This window comes from Sabethes cyaneus, chromosome 2, assembly GCF_943734655.1.
Source record: "Sabethes cyaneus chromosome 2, idSabCyanKW18_F2, whole genome shotgun sequence".
NCBI lineage: Eukaryota > Metazoa > Arthropoda > Insecta > Diptera > Culicidae > Sabethes > Sabethes cyaneus.
The window spans coordinates 245,031,794-245,055,138 of NC_071354.1; the positions used below are offsets into that span (position 1 = coordinate 245,031,794).

A 23,345-nucleotide genomic window follows, 5' to 3' on the forward strand; every position below is an offset into this window, starting at 1 on the left:
TCACATAGCCAATTTCAGGCAGACAATTAATGCGAAATACATGAAACTGTGAAAATGGTTAGATAAATTCGTTTTGTGAAATCGCTTTGCGTTTGCCGCCTTTTTCATGTGAGCAACGAAAATGTGACGTCATATCAGCCCCCTGGGCTCTTACGATTTTTCAATGTCATATCAAAAAGGTCTCTGGCATCTCTGGATGTTCAAGATAAGGAGTTTCGTTTTGTTTTGTTTTGTCAGTTTCTGGTGCTGCTGTTGAATACGTAAAACGAGAAAGAAAATATGTTGCAAATTACTTTAATCTTTTAATTTTAGGAGAATAAGTGTTCGAAAAAGGGTGCGAAAAGTGATATAAATGAATACAACTTTGTGTATTGTATAGGTCGCATACCACACCAAACTTTTCTCCGGCATCAAGGAGCAAAACGGTGAGTAAATTAAACTTCGAACTCGGATGGGCTGTTTTGGTTGGATTATCTTTTCGCTTGACACTTCGTTCCGTACTTCGTCCGTCCACGGTCCTCCCCATTCGCCAGCGTCAGCCAACAAAGTCACAAAAAACCACATGAATCAGCAGACAGCATCTTCTGCTTCTCACTAAGTGGTCTCTCCGCGCGTTGGATCATCCAATCCATTGCGAATGCGAGCGCAATTGTGCGGTCATTCGATCTGACGAAAGTCCGGCCTGCGATTGATAAAACATTTCTGCTGAGATTGCCTGCTAATGTAAGCAAAGAAAGACGAACAGTGGTGAACAGTATGAAAACCCGTTTTTCGTTCATGGTGCGCTAGACACCGAGAATTTCACTTCTCTTCGGCTCATCCATTCAGTTTCAGTCAGTCACTGCTTGGTCGTGGTTCGTTCAGGTGGATGTTTCAAGAGGAACGCTCTGTGCAGTCGAAGTCGTGCGCTTACAGTGATCACACCAGTTGGCTAATTGCACACTCTTTTCCATGTGACATAATCCCTGACGGAACAAAAACGGATAGCATCGACTGAAGCATTGATACGCACTCGATAAAAGCAAGAACGACGACGCGTGTGAATGTGGAATTACATAATTTACAAGGTTTGATAGTAATCCAGCGGATCTGAGGACTGTGACCTACTGACGGAATAACGGGGTTTCTTGTATATTACGGAGAAAGTATCTTTGAATGAAATTGGTATGTACGTGGACGCGTGTTAAAGAGGGGAAAAGAAAGTTCAGCTCAGCTCAGCTCAGCCAGTATTGCGTATCGCTCGCTTAGTCGCGCTTTGTGCTGCCCCATTGTGAAGAAAGTTTCGTTTTTTAAGGTGTATCAATCTGCCGAGGTGCGTAGCAAACCAACCAAATATGAGAAACAGTTCGGATAACGTTGGAATTCTGGCGTTGGAGATTGTTTTTCCCTCGCAGTATGTTGATCAGACGGAGTTGGAAGTATTCGATGGTGTTTCTGCTGGAAAGTACACAATCGGATTGGGCCAAAGCCGGATGGGATTCTGTTCCGATCGGGAGGATGTCAACTCGCTGTGTTTGACTGTGGTGAACAATCTGCTGGAACGGCACAATGTTGCGCTGTCTAGAATTGGCCGTCTGGAAGTGGGAACGGAAACCATTGTCGATAAGTCGAAAAGTGTGAAATCTGTACTGATGCAGTTGTTTGGACCGCACGGGATGACCAATCTGGAGGGCATCGATACTAAGAATGCATGCTACGGGGGCACTGCGGCATTGTTTAACGCGATCGATTGGGTGGAATCATCGAGCTGCAAAGGTCGATTGGCGCTGGTTGTCTGTGCTGATATTGCTGTGTACGCTCAAGGGTCGGCACGCCCTACGGGCGGCGCTGGAGCTGTTGCTATGTTGATTGGACCGAATGCTCCGCTGGTTGTGGAAAGAGGTTTGCGAGCTACCTTTATGAAACATGCCTACGATTTCTATAAACCAGATTTGAGTTCGGAATATCCTGTTGTTGATGGAAAACTTTCGATACAGTGCTATTTGAGTGCGCTGGATAATTGCTATCAGCTCTATAGGAAGCAGTTCGCTCAGATTAACCCCAGTGCCAAGGAAATAAATCTAGATAGTTTTGACGCTTTTATTTTTCACACGCCGTACTGCAAGTTGGTACAGAAATCTCTGGCACGTCTAGGTTTGAACGATTTTATTCTGACACCCACCGAGCAACGAGCAAACAACTATCCGGGCTTCGAACAGTTCGAAAATGTGAAGCTCGAGGAAACATATTTTGACCGTGAAGTAGAGAAGGCTTTCATGACGTATTTTACCCCAGTATTTAACGCAAAAACGAAACGATCTCTGCACCTCGCTAATCAGGTAGGCAATATGTACACACCATCCGTGTACGGTGGTTTGGTGTCACTGCTAATCAACAGTGACGTTTCCGAACTGGCCGGTAAGAAGGTGGGAGTTTTCTCCTACGGATCCGGACTTGCCTCAACCATGTATTCTATAGCTGTAACCTCCAACCAGCAAGATCTCAGCTCACTGAAAGATCATCTAAACTATGTGCAACCACTACTGAACGCAAGACGCAAGGTTTCACCCGAACAATTTACCCAGCTGATGGAAATTCGTGAAGCAAACAACCATGCCGCACCGTACGAGCCATCGGGCAGCATTGAGGTGCTATTTCCCGGTACCTATTACCTCAGTTCAGTGGATAAAATGCATCGACGGGTGTACGAACGAGTCCCGGTCGCAGATAACCGTACGAAGCAGCTAAACCTGTTCATAGAAGACAATCATGTGCACGAAAAGGTTCCTGCACAATCGTGGCCCACCGATGTGGGCATTTTGGCGCTGGAAGTTATTTTCCCTTCGCAATTTGTGGACCAAACGGAACTAGAAGTGTACGATGGGGTTTCTGCGGGAAAATATACCATCGGTTTAGGTCAAAGTCGAATGGGATTTTGCTCCGATAGAGAAGACATTAATTCGCTCTGTCTAACCGTGGCTAATAATCTGCTGGAGCGGCATCAGATTCCCCACGCGAGGATTGGTCGACTGGAGGTTGGCACAGAGACTCTGGTTGATAAATCGAAAAGTGTGAAGACGATGCTTATGCAGCTGTTTGAAGACAATGGAGTGACTAATCTGGAGGGAATTGACACTACGAACGCTTGCTACGGTGGGACAGCGGCTCTGTTCAATGCTGTGAATTGGGTCGAGTCTTCAAGCTGTAAAGGACGATTGGCACTGGTTGTCTGTGCTGATATTGCTGTCTATGCGGAGGGATCAGCACGTCCCACTGGTGGGGCTGGTGCAATTGCTATGTTGGTTGGACCAAATGCACCGCTAACTATCGATAGAGGACTTCGCGCCACTTTTATGAAGCATGCGTACGACTTTTATAAACCGGATCTAAGCTCGGAATACCCGGTCGTTGATGGAAAGTTATCCATTCAGTGCTACCTGAATGCACTGGATAACTGCTATCAGCTTTACAGAGAGCTACATGCTGAGCAGAACCCAAACACCAGTGCAATTAATCTGAACCATTTTGATGCCATCATTTTTCACACTCCGTACTGTAAATTAGTACAGAAATCTCTCGCTCGGCTAGGACTGAACGACTTCGTACTGACACCGGCAAACCAACGCACTGGAGTTTATCCCGGATTCGAGCAGTTTGCGGACGTCAAACTCGAAGACACTTATTTCGATCGGGAGGTGGAAAAGGCATTCATGACACACTACACCCCAGTGTTTAATTCTAAGACGAAACCCTCCCTGCATCTGGCGAACCAAGTGGGCAACATGTACACTCCATCCGTGTACGGCGGATTAGTATCGCTTCTAATCAACAGTGAAGTGACGGAGTTAGCTGGCAAAAAAGTGGGCGTCTTCTCCTATGGATCAGGGTTAGCATCATCGATGTACTCCATCTCCATAAGCCGGGATGCAGCGACCGTTAGTGCATTCAAAGCTCACCTCAGCTACGTTCAGCCACTGTTGAACGCCAGACAAAAGGTAGCCCCAGAGGAATTCACCCGCCTGATGGAGGTTCGCGAGAAAAACAATCACGCGGCTCCGTACGAACCAAGCGAGCCGGTGGACGTTCTGTTTCCGGGAACGTACTACCTAAAATCGGTGGATAAAATGCATCGACGCTGCTACGAGCGAACGCCGCCGGCGAGGACGACGACGAATCATGCCAACTGTACCTCCTAGTGACGGGCTGGTGAGCAGAGCGGATGGGAATGGCGTTCAACGCGCTTAGGGAAAGTATGACAATATATACATAGATCTTTGGTTATATATTTTACGCTGAAAATGCAGCAGATTGAGCATTGTTTAGACAGTTTTGAGACAGCACTTGTTATGTTTGAAGGGTAGCTTAAATTTTGGTAATAAATTATTTAGTTCTTTACAAATGGTTTGAATCCGATATCTATCTATGTTAATTCACTGAATGCTTTCGATGGTACTTATTCTGAATATTATAATTGCTTTAGAAGACTGATTGGTCATTAGTATCTGAATTTCACATATAGCTGGCAATCAGTGACACATAATATTCCAGGTTAAAAATCTAAATCAGTAGCAGAAAACAATACACACTTCTAACGGTAGCTAGGCATACATACTAATAATTGATAGTTTAATCAAATAATTAGGAAAACCAGCGGTAGCAGGTCGGTTTTTATCAGATTTTTTGAGATATGGATGTAACCCGGAATGACGCGGAAGTATTTTTTTTATTGATTTGATAGAAACCAAACTCACAACGAAATTCGCAGTCTTTGTTGCAATCTTCTGTTCAAACAATAAATTTTCATCATACTATTGATCTTTGATAGGAAATGTGCATTTTGTTCGTACTAAACAATCCGAATATTCTTACCTTCATTGTAATGCAAAAGAAGAACTAGCTTGGTTGCTTGTTAGATGCTCGGTTGATAAAGGAGACTAGTATAATAGCAAAGCTTTGCTTTCAACTAGAAGAAACTGAAGAAACGTGCGTTTATTCAAAACAGTCCTTTCCGATGTAGGTGATGTGATGATCTCTGCATGTTTTCGAATATTTGTCGTGTCGTGTACGAACAATTCTCTTTGTTAGTCATTTAGCGGCATCGACGTTTTTTCCTTGGATCTATTTATCTGGTGTACTATTCAGTCACCGTCGCATATGGATGGTCAACCAACAATATTCATGTTATCGGCGAAGCTGACTAATCTGACTGTAGACGATCGTGCGCCTCGTCGTGATGTCCGCTCGGTTCATAGCATCCTGTTGAACAGCAGGCATGAGAGATCATCACCTTGACGAAGCGGCCTAGGGGATTTGAATGAATTCGACAATGCATTCGTAATCCGATCATAGCATTGCGTGTCATCCATTGACAGGTTCAATCCGTCAGCTTCCTGGTTTTCTGTATTTGCGCCTATTTTGCAAGGGATCTGCTGCAGTGTGAAGACTTGACTCGTCGTTGATTTTGTTTCCCAAATTCTTTCAGTCCGTCAGTGGCGCAGGCAAGTGGCCAGCCTTCCAAGACCTATCACAATATGCTCCGCTAATTAGGATGCCATCTTTATTGTTTTCTTCGGCTGCTCGATGGTTTCATTGACTTTGGGTTTGTCGCACAGATGGAATGGCTTTCCCTACCGCCATGGTTCTTTGCCTGGGCGCCATTTAGGTATTCATTGAATCATTCCGTTTCTACCTTTTTGTTACTTTAGGATCGTTTGTCAAGATCAAGATACCACTCTTGTTAACCCCGCGAGTGAGGAATGTGAAACCCAAACCATGCTGTAAACAATCAAGGAAATTCGAGGGAGAAATCGGAGGATGAGTTGACCACAATACTGCGCTAGAGCCAGAAGGACATAGATTGTGAAGAACTAAAACAACTATTCCGGGCTAATGGTACGCGCAAGTTCTATGAGAAGGTGAAACAATCTTGTAACGGATACACACCGAAGTCTGATATGTGTAGGAACGAAGGGGGAAAGCTGGTCACAACTGAGCCCGAGGTGGACAAGAGGTGGAAGCAGTTCTTGGATGGGCAATTTCAATGGTGATACAACAGAAGGAGATGGAACGGAAGTTACCCAGACAACGAGAACTGCATTTTGGCTCCCGATCTAGAAGAGATCCGGCGGTAAATCAGCTGGGCATACTCCCGACAGAACTGTAGGAGAATGGCAAAGAACCACTAGTAACTCGCTAGTCGCCCCCCGCTGATAGTGACTGTTGACGGCGATGAAGTTCACGCTGATAATAATACGAGTAAGAAGATTCATCCGCCCTTGAAAGGCTTAGCAAATTTTCAATAAGGCCAAGTCTACTTCTAATTGGACTAGTTATAGAGATTGTCTAACAGAGTTTCGTAAGTCTAAACGAAAGGATTGGAGGATTACATTACACTCCCCAAAGCCTTTTCAAAAGATCACACTAATGGACTCGGAAGTCTAAAAAATGAAAACGGCCAGTTTACAACCGATTCTCAGGAATTGCTTAGTATCATGATAGACACACATACAGTTTCCAGGCTCAATTCATACCTCTTCCGATTCCTATTTTCACGGAGTTGAGTAAGCAGTGGATTCCATAAGGCCCTTGAAGTCTCCAGGATCAGATGAAATTTATCCAGTGTTGTTACAAAAGTGTCAGGATATCACGGTTCCTTTTCTGAAAAAGATGCTTAGGGTTATTTTGATACTATACGATACATTTTTTTCATTTCGAAAACTGGAAAACGTGACAGGACAAGTCCTAAAGCACAGAGACCAATTAGTCTCACATCTGTGATTTAGTAGACGTAGCTGAACTAAAATTTTATCTGAATCTAGAAGATTAATTTAAAATATTGAAAATATAAACATAAACTATACAACAAATAAATTGTATACAAAAAAAAATTTAAATATGATGGGAAAATTACTGATCATCATATCAAACTATTATGCTTGAACAGAAGACCTTTGAACATATTCCAGTTTAACTAAGTTTTATTTCTAATTCCCGTCGATTTGATTAAAACACACTTGCCTGTCGATCCGTGAACTTTTAAATCAATGAAAAGCGATTATTAAAGCATATTATTGAAATTACGCAACTGACTTTATTTCTTAAATTCGTCGTACCATTTTAAAATCTGTCCATCAAAAATTTTCATCGTCCGAACTAAAAATCACACCAATGTTTACGAAGCTAACGCGCATGCATTTTTATAGGACGGCATGACAAATGTTATTCTGCAAAATTTCCGCAGTTCAGACAAGTTTTCCTGGCTGTAGAATAACGACAATGCCTTGGGTGAGTTATTTTAATTTATGAATGACGGAAATTAAAACAATTAGTCGATATTTTCTTCTTCGTCGCACGAAAAAACGTAGGAAATTTGGCTGGTTGGACTTCTTTAATGATAAAAAGCATTTAAATAGATCTCAGCTCACTTTGATTGATCGTGTATGATAGACAACAAACTAAAATATTAGGAAATAACTAGTTTGGCATTGTGTGTCATAAAAATGCTGATAGTTTTAATAATTTGTGTTGGATAGGACGGGAATAGGCAATTACGACGAAGCAGCACATACCCTATCTAGCTGGAAAATCATTTGCAACAGTCAATGCTGCAGCAGGAGATCATCAAAACGTGAAATGATATAGACAGAAACGAAGACAGCAAATCCATGGAAAGAAATCGAGTGCGAGAATATGGAACAGCTGTATCGTTCCCGGGAAACGCGTAAATTCTACAAGAAACTGAACGTATCCCGCAAAGGCTTTGGAAAAATGTCGAGATACGGAAGGATCTTGTCCGAGGAAGCAGCACTACAATGAGCACTTGAATGGTGCAGAGACGGAGTACCAAGACAGCAAAGAGGATGCCTACATCAGTACGGCGGATGATGGTGATTTGCCGACCCCCACAATAGCTGAAGTGATCGAAGCCATCAAACAGCTCAAGAACAACAAGGCAGTTGGCTAAGACGGCATCGCAGCGGAGCTTATCAAGATGGGCCCGGATAGGTTGCCTACCTGTCTGAACCGGCTGATAGTCAGGATCTGGGAAACAGAACACAGGGATGATTCCTCCTCAGAATAAAAACTATTTAGACTTCTTGCAGCGGCAACAGTGCAAAAAATGCTGCACATGACGATAGTGGATGATAGATATGGTAATATTGGAATTCCCGTGCAGTTGCTTTTTCGCTCAATGAGAAACTAAAGTTTGTTTATATTTCTCTTTATTTTTGGCCTGTTTCGCTTTGCGTGGATGGATTTCTCATTTGTGGCAGCAGTTCTGCTCATTGTATTGAACCAAAAAGGTGCTCTTTTTGCACAATGAGTGAGGAAATGGTAAGCCTGATCGGAAGAGTGGAAGGAGGGTGTAATATGCCCAATATACAATAAGGGCGACAAGTTGGGATGTGAGAACTATCGAGCTATTACTATTCTCAACGCCGCCTATAAAGTGCTTTCTCAGATAATCTTTCGCCGTCTATCGTCGTTAGCAAGTAGATTCGTGGGAAGTTATCAAGCCGGTTTTGTGGGCGGGCGATCGAGAACGAACTAAATCTTTGTGCTGCGGCAGCCCCGCATAAACCACTACTATTTAGGTGCATGCATTTTTCTAGGTTTACTGACTAGTAGGGATTATCCCTTAGTTAAGTCCGAACGAGCGGCAGCGAGTATGGACAGCATATACCCAACATTTGTGCAGGCTGAAGGCCGTGATTATTTTCGGCCGAATGTGACGTTCGGCCATTCGTGTTTCAGCTTTTTGTGTTTCGGCCATTCGTGATTCGGCCATTTGTGATTCGGCCGTTCGTGATTCGGCCATTATATACACTCTATAAACCGACACGCCTCATCCACGTGAAAAATTATGTAAACTTCTGTACAGCAACTTACATGAAACTCAGGGGGGCTCCGTAGGCGCAAGGTTACCGAGTCTGCTTTGACAAACGAGTGGTCGTGGATTCGAATCTTAGTAGAATCAAGCCATTCGATGTCAAGTGACTTTAGCATGGGTTTATTCTCAGGCCCCACCATTTACCATTCCTTCGTGCTGAATTCTATATTTACCCTCTGAAGCCTCTTGACAGTGCAAGTGTCCCTCCTATAGTTAAGTGTATTGGTCAGAGGTACGAATGAGTCCTCACCAGCGACGGCTATAAGGTATAAGCGAGGAATAAGTGGGTAAAGTAGATCAAGCTTTGAAGGAAGGGTAAACCCCAATACACGCAAGCACGTATAAAAAATTCAACAAGCATATCGCTCACTCAATAGCGATTATAACAAAAAGAAATGCAGTGCAGGTCATACAGCAAACACCCGGGCGATATTACAATAGATCAACTATACTGGTCGCAGTAATGAGTCCACACATGAAAAAAAAACATGAAACTCAGGTGCTTGTTAACGGGAAAGTTGATAAAATTTACCGGGATCGCACGTAAACCGGTTAGTATGAGTGCAATTTACCAACAATTCACGTGAACGTTACGTGAACAGTGTGGTGGATGAGAATTACGTATGTTTTCACGTAAACTTGACGTGCCGATATTTTTGAGTGTATAGTATGCCATTTGTTGTTTCGGCCACTTGCGTTTCAGCCATTCGTGATTCGACCATTTGTGTTTCGGCCATTCGTAGGTAATCCTCAATAATCTATAATCTCTGTAGTGACTGTTGTTGGAATTCGGCCATTTGGATTTCGGCCATTCGTGATTCGGCCATTTGTGTTTCGGCCATTTGTGTTTCGGCCATTTGTGTTTCGGCCATTTGTGTTTCGGCCATTCGGTACCAGCCCAATTTTTCTGTGTGTAAAAATCGTATCTTAAATATTTCCCCTTTTCATGACTATTTAGACTACTGTGATAATCATTTAATGAAGCATACCCCACCTTGCACTGGTAATTTGACACTAGAGTGGCTTTTAGTTTAATCAACTTATGAGTTTGACTTCTTTTTCCTTCTTGCTCTTCTTTTTCACTTCATTTTCCTAGAGCGAAATCGTGTGCGAGATTCGACTGTGATAATTGTGTAAATCGGGGTAGTCTAAGTAGAGGCAAATGTCGCAATACATAGTAAATAGATATCAAGATTGATGCTCGAATCACATGCTTATCGTGAGCAGGCCCCAAAAACTTCGAAACCAACAAATGTAGCTCTTCCCTTCGCTTCACTTTTGATGCGATTTGTTTCATTTGTTCAATTGAACCTTTCGAGCAAGCTTCAATTGAAGCAGATTAGGTGTTCGATGCAAGTGACAATTTCAACCCATTTGTATTCTCAGTTGTTTTGCACTCTAGCAAAAATTTGATAGAAAAGTAAATAATAAACTTTGAAAGCGACCGCCGTGACGTTAACCTGATCGAGTGCTCCATTTATCGTCACTTCCAATTTAAGGTCAAATATGGTTGGAATTTAAGCGGCTTGTTATACGCGATTTTCGGAATTTATGGTGGTGTTCACGTGAATTTCTGAATGTATGCGTTTTTTTGCCACGGTTTCAATTTGCACGGAATGCATTCTTCGTGTAAAAAGCGATTTTATTGTAATTCGTAACGAAAAAAACGTTGGTGGACATAAAAAATAAATAGAAGAATCAAAAGCAACAGTACAGATTATGTTTCTCGAGTTCTGTGCCACCATTTCGTACAACCCAAAGGAATTTTGCTTGGCCTCGAAGTATACCACTCTTGTAACAAGCTAGTTCTCGAATCGACGTTCGAATCTTGGCTGGGAGAGGCCATTAGAGTCACAAGTAGCACAGAAGTCTTGTATACTAACAGCGGCTGCGAAGTGCGTCAAATAACAAACAGAAGGATCAAGTTTTCAAAGTGGAACTAAGGAACATTTGGCGCTCTTTAGTTAGTTACTAGAATCTATTGATTTCTTTTTACGTCCAGTTCTTTACGTCCAAAATTTGAATTGACGTCCTCTTTTTTTACGACCGATTTTTTTTACGTGGACAGAAAACGTGAGTGAATTATCTTTCTTTCTGTATTTTCTTAGTATTTCAAAGCATACAACATTATAGTTATTAACATACTAATAAAATATGCAGATGGAATCCCCCGAATCCGCTCAATTATCATATATTTGTGACATTCGAATCACCATGTTGGTGTCTACGCACCATTAGTCATCGGACTTTTCTGTAAAGTGTAAACGTTTATTCTGGACAAAGAAAAACTTTGGTTTTAATAATCATCATCGGTGATGCTGCGAAGAATAACATTCAACTTAGGCACGAACCGGTACAGGTTGGCACCGGTCGGGTTGACACGTGTTTCAAAACGACCGTCCCGCCGAACGTGAACGGGTTTACGATTGCTATCGAAAAGATCCTAGAAATGCGAATTTCATTAGGTATCCATCAAATCCATCAATAATTTTAGCCACCAAAAATAGACGCTTACAAATATTTCATATCCCTTGATATAGGTGCTGTTGCTAAGTCCCAGATCGTCGATCAGACTCACTTGGATGGCGTAGGGCGCACCGTCGGCGCGGCGGCTTACAAAGGCAATCACTTGCGTCAGTTCATCCTTAACCCGGGGCAGAATCGGTCGCTTCCAAATCTGTGTGTGATAAAAATCGCATACCAATGAGTGGTGTGGTTTGGTTGGGGGCTTAATGAGTGATATCAGGTTTTACGCAGGTGGATGCTAAAATTAATTTCTCTTGCTTCGTCGCGTCTCCAGAGAGATGACGTCTCCGGACGAACGAATATAGGTACATAGTTGGCTTTCGGCAGTCAGCATCACGCCGAATGTGAAGAGGTATAAGTAGCTGTTCCGAGACAGATAGAGATAGCTCTGTTTTGTAATTCAAATTTGTGCTTTCATAACCGGGACCGCTCTCGTCGGATCGAAGGTTACGGTCCTACACGCGCGCTGACTGGCTGGAATGCTTAAAATGCCGAAACATTTGTACTTTCGGAATAGCTAAACACGTTGTTGAAACGATTTCGGTTTCCTTTGTCCGTCCGTGCCGTACTGGTCTGTTTGTATGCCTTGTTGCTCGGCTGGATAAATTGTTAAACAACCAGATAAATAAATACATTTTGATGTTTGTTTTTGAGCAACGTTTGAGCGTTTCTGTGGGTGTCCAGTGCAAACCAACGAATTCCAATGGACAGCACCGATCTTTGACAGTTTATCTGTTGCGAAACAACATGCATCTTGTACATATGGCCGTGACCATGGACTGAATGAATAAATACGAATGTTTTCGTTTCAATTAACTCTGGATCGGTAGAACGTTGTGTGCATTGCTTTTTGCCTTTCTCCTGGCTATAAAAATGTTACCAAAAAGATGTGTTTAGGAATTACTTTGTTCGGGATTATATTTTCATGCAAAGTTTGTAGATATTCTTTGGGAATAAAACTTATTTCGTTATTTCGGCAATATGGTAGATAATAACTAGTCCTGCAAGTGTATCATATACATAACTTTTTTAATTGAATCGTGTGGATAACCAACTACCATCACCACGTTTTCATCGATGTTCAGCAATTTGGTTCATTATCTCCATATAGTCCGCGGAATGCAAACAAACATCGCTTATCGCGCGTGGAAAAATATACATAAATGTCGCCGGAAAATGTTCCGTAGCAAATTCAATGTTAAATACCCGCATCGAATTCTGTGACTAATTTATGAAACTGTGACAAGGCTTGAACCGGAAAATTTAAGCGTGACAATCGGTTTTTTATACTTGTTCTGTATGTCACAAGTAGTGCACTGTAATTTAGCCCGTCGGAATTTGTACCGTTTCAAATAATTAGCATGGCTTATTAACACCCGCCTGCCCAGGCTGGGCAATACTGGGGAATTTGCCCCACCGTTAATTTTAACCAATTTTTAGTCCAAATTTAACCAAACCAAATTTTGAAGTGCTAATTCAAGAGTAATTTCAAGTCCAATTTTATATCCTTGAAAGTTTCACTTCAAATACAGTTTCAAGTCTATGAGGAAATAATCTTCAAAGAATTAGAACTAAACATGCAATGCGATCTAGATTTACTGTTACAAACAGATTAATGTTAAATATTGCCAAATTTTCACATGACCAAATGTTACATGCAAATCTTTGGAAATATTTTTTTTATTGTTTGTCAATTTCTGATCTTTTGATGATAAAATTTTCATGATGACATTTGACTGAAGTTTTTGGAGCGTCTTAGTAGAATACGAAACCTAAAAATAAAAAATAAGAAAACTTATCCAATTTAATTCTACTATGTGTATTTTATTCAATGACAGATACGGATTTCGCCTACGACTTGCAGGCTTCCTCAGTTCGAAAACAGACACTGAGGAAGCCTGCAAGTCGTAGGCGAAATACGTATCTGTCATTGAATAAAAAACACATAGTAGAATTAAATTGGATAAGTTTTCTTATTTTTTATTTTTAGATGATCACATTTGTTGTTTTTCTGAGTTATGGCCGAAGAATTCGGTCTTCCTGAATATTTACTTGAAAAGAAGTTTAAAAGAAAAAATGACAAGGAGAAAAAAAACGTAAAAGAGCATAAAAGAAAGAGTGAGAAAAGTAAACATACATGTGGAGAGGCAAAGAAGCAAACGCAAAAGAGAAAAAACGAATAATTGGCTTAAAAAATGGAAGGGAAAATGGGATATAGAAAGAGAAACAAAGTTGAAAAGAAGAAATTGGGAGAAAAAAGGGAAAAAGAGGAAACTGGACAGCAAAATAGGGATGAAAAGGGATGAGAAACGAAGAAAAATAAGATAAAGAGGAGGAAAAAACGAAAAAATGCGAACAAATCAGCATAAAAACGAGATAGAAAAGGTGGAAAAGAAAATGAGAAAATATAGAAGCAAGAGAAACGAGAACAGAAAAAAAGAGAAAAAAAGAAAATGAAGAGAACAAATTGAATCGGCAGACAACACAGATAAAACGAAAAAGAAAAACAGAACGTGACGAATGAAAAAAAAAAACAAGAAGAAAAGCGGAACAGTTGAAAACGAAAAAATTGAAAAGGAATTAAGAAGGAAAAAAATGACAACCGGGACTGAAAAATGGTAAAAAAGTGGAGACAGGATAAAAAACCATAAAAAACCACAAAAAACAAAACGGACAAGAAAAAAAACGAGGCAAAAATCGAACGAGAAACAGGGAAAGTGGAAACAGCGGGTAGAAAAAGGAAGAGCAAAGGAAACGGTACAAATACAGGGAAAACGGAACAAAAAACAAATGAGACAAAAAGGGAAAAGAAGAAAAGCGAGAGAGTAAACGAATGCCGAGGAAATGAGAAAAAAAGATAAAAGACGTCAAACAGGATATAAAAGAAGAAAAGTGGAACAAAAAACGGAAAAACGGACTGAAGAAAACGAAAAGAAAAATAGGATAAACAGACCAATTGAAAAAGTGTTTTACTTTTTGGAAAACAGCAGATAAATAATGATAATCGGAGGGCAAACAGTGAACTAGAAACAGAATAAACATGACAGAAAAGAAGAAAAAAAACGGTCCATTAAAAAAATAAATGGAACAGACGAAGACTAAGCGGACTAAGGGATACTAAGGAAGTAAGATTAAACGGGGCAGAAAATGACGAAAAACAGGAAGGAAAAGTGGAAAAACAATGCGAAAAGCAGGATATGATAGGAATAGAAACCGTTAGAATAAAGGGAAAACGAGAGAGAAAGGAGGGAAAACGAGACAAATACAGGAGAAACGAGACAAGAAAATAAATACTGAAGAAAACTAGGAATAAGGTGATAAAAGTCAAACGGGATATAAAACGAGAAAGATGGGACAAAAAACACGGAAATGAGACAGATAAAAAGAAAAGAAAAACGGAAAAAGGTAAAATAGTAGAGAAATAGACGAAAAACAGCATATAATGAAAACCAAAGGGCAAACAGGGAACGAAAAACAAAAAACGTGATAGAAGAGAAGGAAAAATCAACGAAGAAGAATGGAACAATGAAACAAGAAACAGGTGAAAGAAAATAGAAAAGCGATAGAAAATGGAGAAAAAGAAGAAACATGAAAGCATAAACCACAAAAAGCCACAGAAAAGGAGAAAAACTGAATGAAAATTGGCAAAGACAAAAAACGGAACAAAGAAGAGGTGTATCGTGTGAGAAAGTAAGACGAAAAATACCAATGCTAATTTCAAGTTAAACTACATCTCCCAAGCAACAATATGAGTTTTATTATACTCTTATGGCGGTTTTCATACCAATTTTGGTCTTAAATGCCATCATAAGAGTGTAATAAAACCCAAATTGTTACTTGGGCTCTTATCTCATGTCAAAATCCAATTTCAGGTCTAATTTAATTCTAATTTTAAGTTCTATTTCAAGCCAAATTTAAATTCTGATTTCAAGTCCAATTTATCCAGTTCCAGTTTAATTTCAAATTTAATCCCAAGTATAAACTCAAGTCAAATTTAAATCCAAATTCAAGTCTGATATCAATACCAATTTTAAGTTGTAACTATATTTTCATAAAATGGAAAAGAAAAACAGAACGTAATAAAAAAGAAGATAGAAATGAGAAGACAAACTGAACAGCCAAAACTGACAAAATACAAAAGGAGTTAAAAAGGAAAAAGGTGAAAGCCGGCAGGAAATAGGACGAAACGGGACAGGAAACAACGAAAACCAAGAAGGAAAAGAGGAAATACGAAGCACCGATTTCGGCCCCGAAACGAATGAGATCCCTCCTTTCTCGACGAGACAAAAAGCAAGTGAGACCAAAAGACGAAAAGCGAGAGAGCAAACGAAAACCGATGAAACGAGAAAAAGAGGTAAAAGAAGTTTAGCGGGATATAAAAGGGACAGGTGGAACCAAAAACGGGAAAATGGAACAGAAGAAAAAGAAAATATAAACAGGAAAAAATAGACCAAAAAAGGTAAAACGGGAGAGAAAAAGATGAAAAACAGCAAATAAATAATAAAAAGTGAAGGGCAAACAGGGAATCAGATACAAAATAAACACGTGAACGTAAACAAGAAGGAAAAACGGTGTATCTAAAAGAGGAAAAATGGCATAGACCAAGTCCAATAACGAGAAAGAGTTAGGAAAAGTCGAAAAATGAGTAAAAAGCAAGAGGAAAAATAGGATTGAAGTAAGAAAAAATGGGACAGAAAACGAATCAATGAAACAGGAAACACGAGACCAAAAATAAAAAAGAAAAACGATAGAAAATGAGAAAAAAGAAACAAAGTGAAAGCAAAAACTAAAAAACCCTAAACAAAAGGAAAAAAATGGAACAAAAATTGAAAAAGATAGAAAACAGGAAATACAAATGAGAGAGTAAGATGAAATATACCGATCTTAATTTCAACTAAAACTTCGTCTCTAATCTCGTGTCCATGTCCAACATCACGCTAATTTAATTCCAATTTTAATTTCAATTTTAAGTCTAATTCAAACTCTGATCTCAAGTCATATTTAAATCCAATTTCAAGTCTATTTCGGAGTAAAACTTCCAGTCAAAATTACTTCAAATTTCTAGTCCAATTTGTTTAATTTGAAGTAAAGCTTCAAGCCCAAATTAGTCCAAATTCGAGTCTAATTTAATGTCCTAAGTCAATTTCGGTTTCAAGTTCAATTTCATCTAATTTCAAGTACAGTTTCACGTTCTAGTCTAATTTCATAATTGATTTTAGCTCCAACTGCAACGTCTGGAGTTTTCAACAGGTTTTTTTTTTGGGTTAAGTAATCTACTTCGAACGATTATGGAACAATAGTTTGTTACTCACCTCGATTTTGTTCATTGTTTTAAGTAGCAATCCCTGTATTCCAAGATAGTCCTGATTGGCAGCAATAACGGCCCTATTTTGCAGCAGATCCCTAATGTCCGGTGTTACGGTGGCAAGATCATTAGACAGCAGCAAAGGTGCGGCCAATATTGTCCAAACGGCGAACTGTGATTTGCTTTGCTCGTAACTTAGGCCATAGTTTCCCAGCACCAGCTGTGTTTAAAAAGCTCGTTTTTGTGTGCTCAAATTTTGCGCAAAGAATCAATCTCACCGTATCCGGATCGTTCCAATGGCCAGGTCCCGAGTGCGGTTGGATGCGACCTTGGTTGTCCGAAAAATACCTCGTGATCGTCTCAACGGAACTATGAGAATCTTCGATGTCTCCCCAGTTTCGCCACATGTTACAGGTTGTCTTCAAAATCTCATAGTCTGGCTGTTGATTGTTCGCAAAGGTAAAAAAAATGTAATATGTGATGGAAATGGAAAAGCTTACAATGATTCCTTTGTACTCTTGGTAAGCCGGCCAGCTGCAGGAATACAAAATAGGTCTTCCGGTTTTGTTCAGAAATTTTCCGAATAGAATGTAGTCTTGTGAAAAAAATATTAACGTTAATTATTTTCTCACTGTTATGAACTTAATGAAATCACTAACCGTCAACCATCTTCAACTCGTCAGCGTAGCATCCATCAATCTTAATGAAGTCCACATCCCAATCGGCGAAAGTTTGAGCATCAATTTCGAAGTAGTCCTTCATCCCTGGATAACCGGCGCACGTCTTTGTTCCGATATCCTGATACAAGCCAAACTTCAGACCTTTTGAGTGTATCTATAACGAACAAATCACAAGCTTAAACACCTTCCCAACCTTTCACTTTCTTCGCCACCGTACGTAATCCGCCAAATATTTCATTCCATTCGGAAACCGTTGCGGATCGGCAACCAGCCTGCCGGTGGAATCTCTTTCCATCGTTGACCAGCAGTCGTCGATGTTCACGTAATCGTAGCCCGCCTTCAGGTAACCTTCGGAAACCATCAAATCGGCGATCCGCTTGAATAACTGCTCACTAAGGCACTCGTCGGGGTACTTTTTGCAATCCGTAATGCAGCGGAACCGTTCCCAACTCATCCAACCCATCGGAGGTTTTCGTGCCAAACCATTTTCAAGACCTAGCACTACTGAGCTGATTAGAATTATTCCTACTAGAACTATTATTGACTTCATTTTAACTAGTCCACACTACGCGACAGTTAATCAGAACTATAAGCCTTCTAGTGCTCTCCATACCAGCTTATATACTCTCTCCGTAGCCCACAAAACCCACCAACAGTAGTAAACCTGATTACTGTTATCTCAGTACTTTATGCGCCCTGTTGTAATGGATAGAACTCCTGCGGCGATTACGATAGGATACAGCTTAATATTGTAGACCCTCTTATGTGTACTTTAGAACAAAGTTCGTTACACTATCGAAAATTATTCAGCTTGCTATTAGGTCGAGGTAACGTCGATTCCATTTTTCAATGCCGAATTAGCTGTTTTGATAAATTTTCACCTGAATTAAACATGTTTTTCCTCACATTAACGCATCTTCAGCCTCGTTCCACGGCATCCGTGGTGGCCACTCAAATCAATTGGGTTACATGAACACTATCGGTGGTGATACTTTGATCCAGGTCACAGATAATACATTGAACTCAGTAATGATTAAAAGTAACGTTGCTGAAGTGAAAGATTACACATCGTAAAACCTGAGTGTAAGAATTTGTAGAACAGCAGATTCCACGCCCGTTGTTGTTGACTTACTCCGTTTAGTATCGAGTCTGCTAAATTTATTGTTCGATAAATAAGCTATGCTATTATAAAACGTCAGTTGGAACAAGCAATGTGGCTGATATTCCGACTCATAGAATAGAACGATAGAAGCGTCTTTATGAGGTGAACAGATTGCGTGTGTTTCGTATGGGAGCCTGATTGATTTACAAGCAAAATTGTTTTAAGGTTTGATCAAGATTCATTATTGAACATGTTTTTGCTTTGGTTTTTATTTTGTAACTGTATTTTCATTACACAACATTCTAAATTTAAAGTTTCTGTCTTCTGAAGGACTGCGAACACATTTCCTATTAGTTAGTTCACATGTTTGGTTCACTCAAGATCGTTAATTTGAGGAACTTTGCTATTCTCAAATAGAAAACTCCTTTTCAGGCCAATCAGTAATTCTCGCTGAGAGTTTAGCTTTAAATGATTTGCTATACTTCTGCTTGGAGTTTCTATATTTTCTAAGCCAGTTAACATTCGTTTACAGCATATTAGTTTCAAGCCATACTGGTTACATAGATTTGATTAGTGTGTTACAAATCACACAAAAATTTTAAAAATGCGATAGCGTCGCCAATCACCACCCTTAGCGGAACTACAAATTCTAAGAAACGGATATAAATTATATACCTACAAAGCATGGGTATTTAAAAAATTTAAACCTGACTTCATCAATCAAATGTATCGTAATGCTTCGGAGCGCTTATTACAAAACAGTAAATTTTAAATTTGCACAACAATTTGTTTAATTGTACCTGAATTCGTAGTGCTACGTGAGCCCAATGTTCGTGCTGCTAGGGGCCGTTTCTTCAACTACACCATCATAAACGTGCATTGTCCACACGAAGGTAGACCCGACGACGAGAAGGAAGGGTTCTATGCGCAGCTGGAGACAACGTACGACAGCTGCTCACCACGGGACATCAAGATCGTCATCGTCGACATGAACGCCCAAATCGGCAGGGAAGCAATGTATAGACCGGCGATCGGGCCCCATAGTCTGCACACCGACACGAACGATAACGGCCAGCAATGCATCAACTTTGCGGCTTCCCGAGGCTAGGTGATCAAAAGCACCTTCTTTCCCCACAAAGATATCCACAAGGCCACCTGGAGATCACCTGACCAACGAACCTCGAACCAAATCGACCATATTCTCATCGAGGGCCGGTTTTTCTCGAGCATCATCAACGTACGCTCCTTACGGAGTGCGGAAATTGACTCGGACCACTACCTAGTAGCAGTACATGTGCGCTCAAAACTATCGACGGTTTATACCACGCGACAAAGTCGCCCTCCTCGGCTAAACATTCGGCAACTAGACAACCCTCGAATTGCCGAAAACTACGCGCGCGTACTGGATGAAGCTCCTCCTTCCTCTGTGGAGCTAGATGCTTCGACCCTCGAAAACGGATGGAGTAGGATACGCTCGGCCGTCAACGAGGCCGCAACCGCTGTGCTAGATGTAAAAACCTCGAGTGCGCGAAATGATTGGTTTGACGGGGAATGCCAAGAAGCGATAGAGAGGAAAAAAGAGCTTGGGAAAACTATCTGAGCATATCCACGAGAGAGAATTTGGCCAAGTATCGACGAGCGAGGAATTAGTTGACCACGATCCTGAGGAGGAAAAAGCTCCGAAGGAGGACAGAGATCGTGAAGAGCTAGACACCCGCAAGTTTTACGAGAAGGTGAGCCAAACTCGCAAGGCCCACACACCAAAACCTGACATGTGTAGGGACGAGGGAAGGGATCTAATCACAAACGAGCGGGAGGTGGTCAACAGGTGGAACCAATTCTTCGATGAGCAGCAGGAGACGCAATGGATGTTAACCTCGGAGTACCTACAAACGACACCAGTGTGCCGGCTCCCGATCTCGAAGAGATCCGACGAGAAATCGGTCTGCTGAAGAATAATAGAGCCGCCGGAAACAACCGACTCCCGGCAAAACTCTACAAAAATGGCCAAGAACCCCTAGCAACGGCACTTCACTGGCTGATTTCAAGGATTTGGGAAGAAGAGAAACTACCGGAGGAGTGGATGGAAGGCGTAGTCTGTCCCATCTACAAAAAGGGCGACCGTTTAGACTGCTGTAACCAGGCTTGTCCTGCACTCAGTGAACTTATTTTACTTTTTTTTACTGTAACGCATCAGCCGAAAATTCGAAAATATTATATATGGGGCATTTATAGAGTAAATTATTATCCATAAGATTGCTGAACTAAGTATTGCTCTATCTTTAGAATTTACGGCGCACTCCCAGTTCACACTGGGTGGACTTGAGACAGTAACTTTACTTGAAGACATACGTGCACTTGCCGTTTTTGAACGAAAGGTGTTACGGACTATTTTTAGCGGAGTACAAATGGAAAGCGGAGAGTGGCGGAGACGTATGAATCACGAGCTACAGGCACTGCTTGGAGAGATTCCCATCGTACACTTGGCGAAAGTTAGGAGACTACGGTGGGCCGGCCACGGCGCAAGGATGCCGGACGACTGTGTAGTGAAATTCGTTCTCTTCAAGAACTTCACCGGCACCAGGAATAGAGGGGCTCAACGTGCTAGATGGCTCGAACAGGTTGAAGCCGACTTGCGTGTGTCGAGACGCGCAACGAACCGAGTACAATGAAGAGGAATTCTTGATACGGCAAGAGCCACCCCGGCTCTCGGCTAAATAAGGTGACCGCACGGTCCTCAGTCAAAATACTCTAATCTTTATTTCCTATTTCTCTAAGCATGCTGGAACCACCGTTAGGTATAAATTCGGAAAAGAGGAGCATGTTGCCATATCTTGTGACTAGGACGCGTCCGAGCCAGACAAATTCATCGAACTCAAAAAGGCCACAGCAAGATTACACAAGGGCAGCGCTTTTATGAAGAGGTGTCTAAAACAGCACCTTGCTCCAGTTAGTCATAGAATTATAGCCAGCAAATCAACCCATTCACACCTTATTGAACGCATCGAGTCGCAGTGGACGAAGGAGAGCATTAAGACCTTTTATAGGAAGCTGAACATTAAAACTTTGGAATGCGATCACCTCTATCAAAAATGGCGAATGAATACCCCCATAGCTTCCCACTGTTAATACTTTTTGAAACGATGGTTCTACAATTGATGAAGGGACGGTAGGGGAAAGAAATGAAAATTTTTGGTGAAGGAGGGAGAAGAGCGGAAAGGTGAGGAGGATGGGGGGATATTGGTAGCTACGCTTAACAAGTAGTCGTTTTGACTGCATAAGTCGAACCAAGCTATAATCTGAGATTATAACCGGATTCGAACCCACAACACCCGCCAGGGCATGCGGTTCGCTGGTACTTGTACCTTTGAACCATAGAGACGCTGGACAAAGGGAGACTGCAAAACCCACTCATCAAGGTAGCGACGCGTCTAGTTGGGTTATAGACACAAATGCCTCTTCCTACGTCTATTGTAGATTACCACCGAGCGAGAAGTTTAAATCTAACTGTTTTTTACAGGCAGGACGACGACACTATGCAGGCCCTTACGACTTGCAAGGTACTGCACGTGACGTTGTTCGTCTGGCAGCGTGTGTTAGCCGCGATTCTCGGCGCGGGTTTCCGAGGGAAGGCCCCGTTCCTATGAAATAGACTGATCTATATGTATGACTGCATTTCAAGGTCAAGACTAAAACATGACAATACTAATCGCCGCGAAATGTGAATCCGAGAGGAAAAGGAAGATAGATGAGAAGAAATTTCAACAACTACTCCAACGCAACAACAACACATGACAAGAAATACCCAAGGTTCACCTACTTTGGTAACTTTGTAGTCAACAGGTCATCACAACAATTCACCGACGAACAGATCAACACACTAAACATGGGACTGAACTACGCAGTAACAACGACACCAAACATCAGAGAACACTATCATCATCAAAAGAAGAGGAACCCTGAAGTCCGCGTCGCCAAGAAACTGAAAGAAAAACCAGTATACTACGTGAAGGCAGACAAAGGTAACAAGGTGTTTATAATGGACAAGGAGGATTACGATAATCAGAGGCTCGATAAAATCAACAACGGCCCATATAGACAGCAAAGAAACGACCCACTACCCGAAATAGTTAAACGAGCTAATCGTACTATTAAAGAGTGCCAACCTGCGTTAGGAGACTGCATCGGAAAACTACGGACATCAAGCTCTACATTACAAAGAATTAAAGGACAGCCCAAAATACACAAACCAGAAACAGAAATGCGGGAAATAATCACGGCAAACGGATCACCCACGGAAAAGATTGCCAAGTGGTTGGTAACCGAGTTCCAAAGAATGCCAATAAAATTCCCGAGCCGTTCTGTCAGCAGCACACGAGAATTCGTCGAGCACCTAAAACATCGGGAGAACTAGCAGAAGACGACATAATGGTCTCTTTCGCTGTTACGGCCTTATTCTCAAGCGTACCCGTTAAAGAATCGATAAGCCTCCTGGAAGACAGGTTATTTAAAGCTGACACGATTGTGTATGGAGGAGAATTACTTTACATTCAGAAAACACTATTACAAACAGTTAAAAGGTGCACCGATGGGTAACCCATTATCACCGTTCCTGTGTGAGCTGTTCATGGTTTTAACATTGAAAGTAAGCTGGAACAAAACAAGGCACTCCCAACAAGATGGTGGCGATACGTCGACGATGTTTTCAGCATAGTCAAAAAGGAAGAACTGGAAACTGTTCTAGCAGTCAAGAATGACACACATAGGAACATACACTTTACACACGAAATAGAAAAAGACGGAGAACTTCCTGTCGTGACGCTTTTTTTTCTTGCTGTGCATTTACATCCTTCTCACACAAAT

At 41.2% G+C, this 23,345-nt stretch overlaps 3 protein-coding genes across 3 annotated transcripts; 2 read left to right on the forward strand and 1 right to left on the reverse strand.

Moving 5' to 3' along the window:
* The first annotated feature begins 299 nt into the window (after positions 1–299).
* Positions 300–4,794, forward strand: LOC128738381 (uncharacterized). Its single transcript, XM_053833460.1, has 2 exons — positions 300–425; positions 1,295–4,794. Exon 2 carries the CDS (start codon positions 1,335–1,337, stop codon positions 4,173–4,175), a length of 2,841 nt encoding a protein of 946 aa, XP_053689435.1. The 5' UTR covers positions 300–425; positions 1,295–1,334; the 3' UTR covers positions 4,176–4,794.
* A 6,371-nt stretch (positions 4,795–11,165) lies between these two features.
* Positions 11,166–17,930, reverse strand: LOC128737579 (alpha-N-acetylgalactosaminidase). The gene is made up of 7 exons (XM_053832252.1): positions 17,598–17,930; positions 17,360–17,534; positions 17,201–17,295; positions 16,979–17,140; positions 16,708–16,920; positions 11,385–11,546; positions 11,166–11,312 (listed from the first exon to the last, which is right to left on the reverse strand). Exons 1-7 carry the CDS (start codon positions 17,928–17,930, stop codon positions 11,166–11,168), a joined length of 1,287 nt encoding a protein of 428 aa, XP_053688227.1.
* Positions 17,931–22,230: 4,300 nt separating this feature from the next.
* LOC128736855 (uncharacterized) lies at positions 22,231–22,896 on the forward strand. The gene has a single exon (XM_053831353.1). The coding sequence runs from the start codon at positions 22,231–22,233 to the stop codon at positions 22,894–22,896; it is 666 nt and encodes a 221-aa protein (XP_053687328.1).
* The last annotated feature ends 449 nt before the right edge of the window (positions 22,897–23,345 follow it).

What these genes read in the sequence shown, in the direction of transcription:
- LOC128738381 (XM_053833460.1), top strand. Translation starts at nt 1,335, where the DNA reads ATGAGAAACAGTTCGGATAACGTTGGAATTCTGGCGTTGGAGATTGTT.
- LOC128737579 (XM_053832252.1), bottom strand. Translation starts at nt 17,930, where the DNA reads ATGAAGTCAATAATAGTTCTAGTAGGAATAATTCTAATCAGCTCAGTA. An exon ending in CGAGTTGAAGATGGTTGACG is followed by an intron (nt 17,296 to 17,359) that starts GTTAGTGATTTC and finishes TTTTTTCACAAG; the next exon opens with ACTACATTCTATTCGGAAAA. An exon ending in AAACAATGAACAAAATCGAG is followed by an intron (nt 11,547 to 16,707) that starts GTGAGTAACAAA and finishes TATCACACACAG; the next exon opens with ATTTGGAAGCGACCGATTCT.
- LOC128736855 (XM_053831353.1), top strand. Translation starts at nt 22,231, where the DNA reads ATGAGAAGAAATTTCAACAACTACTCCAACGCAACAACAACACATGAC.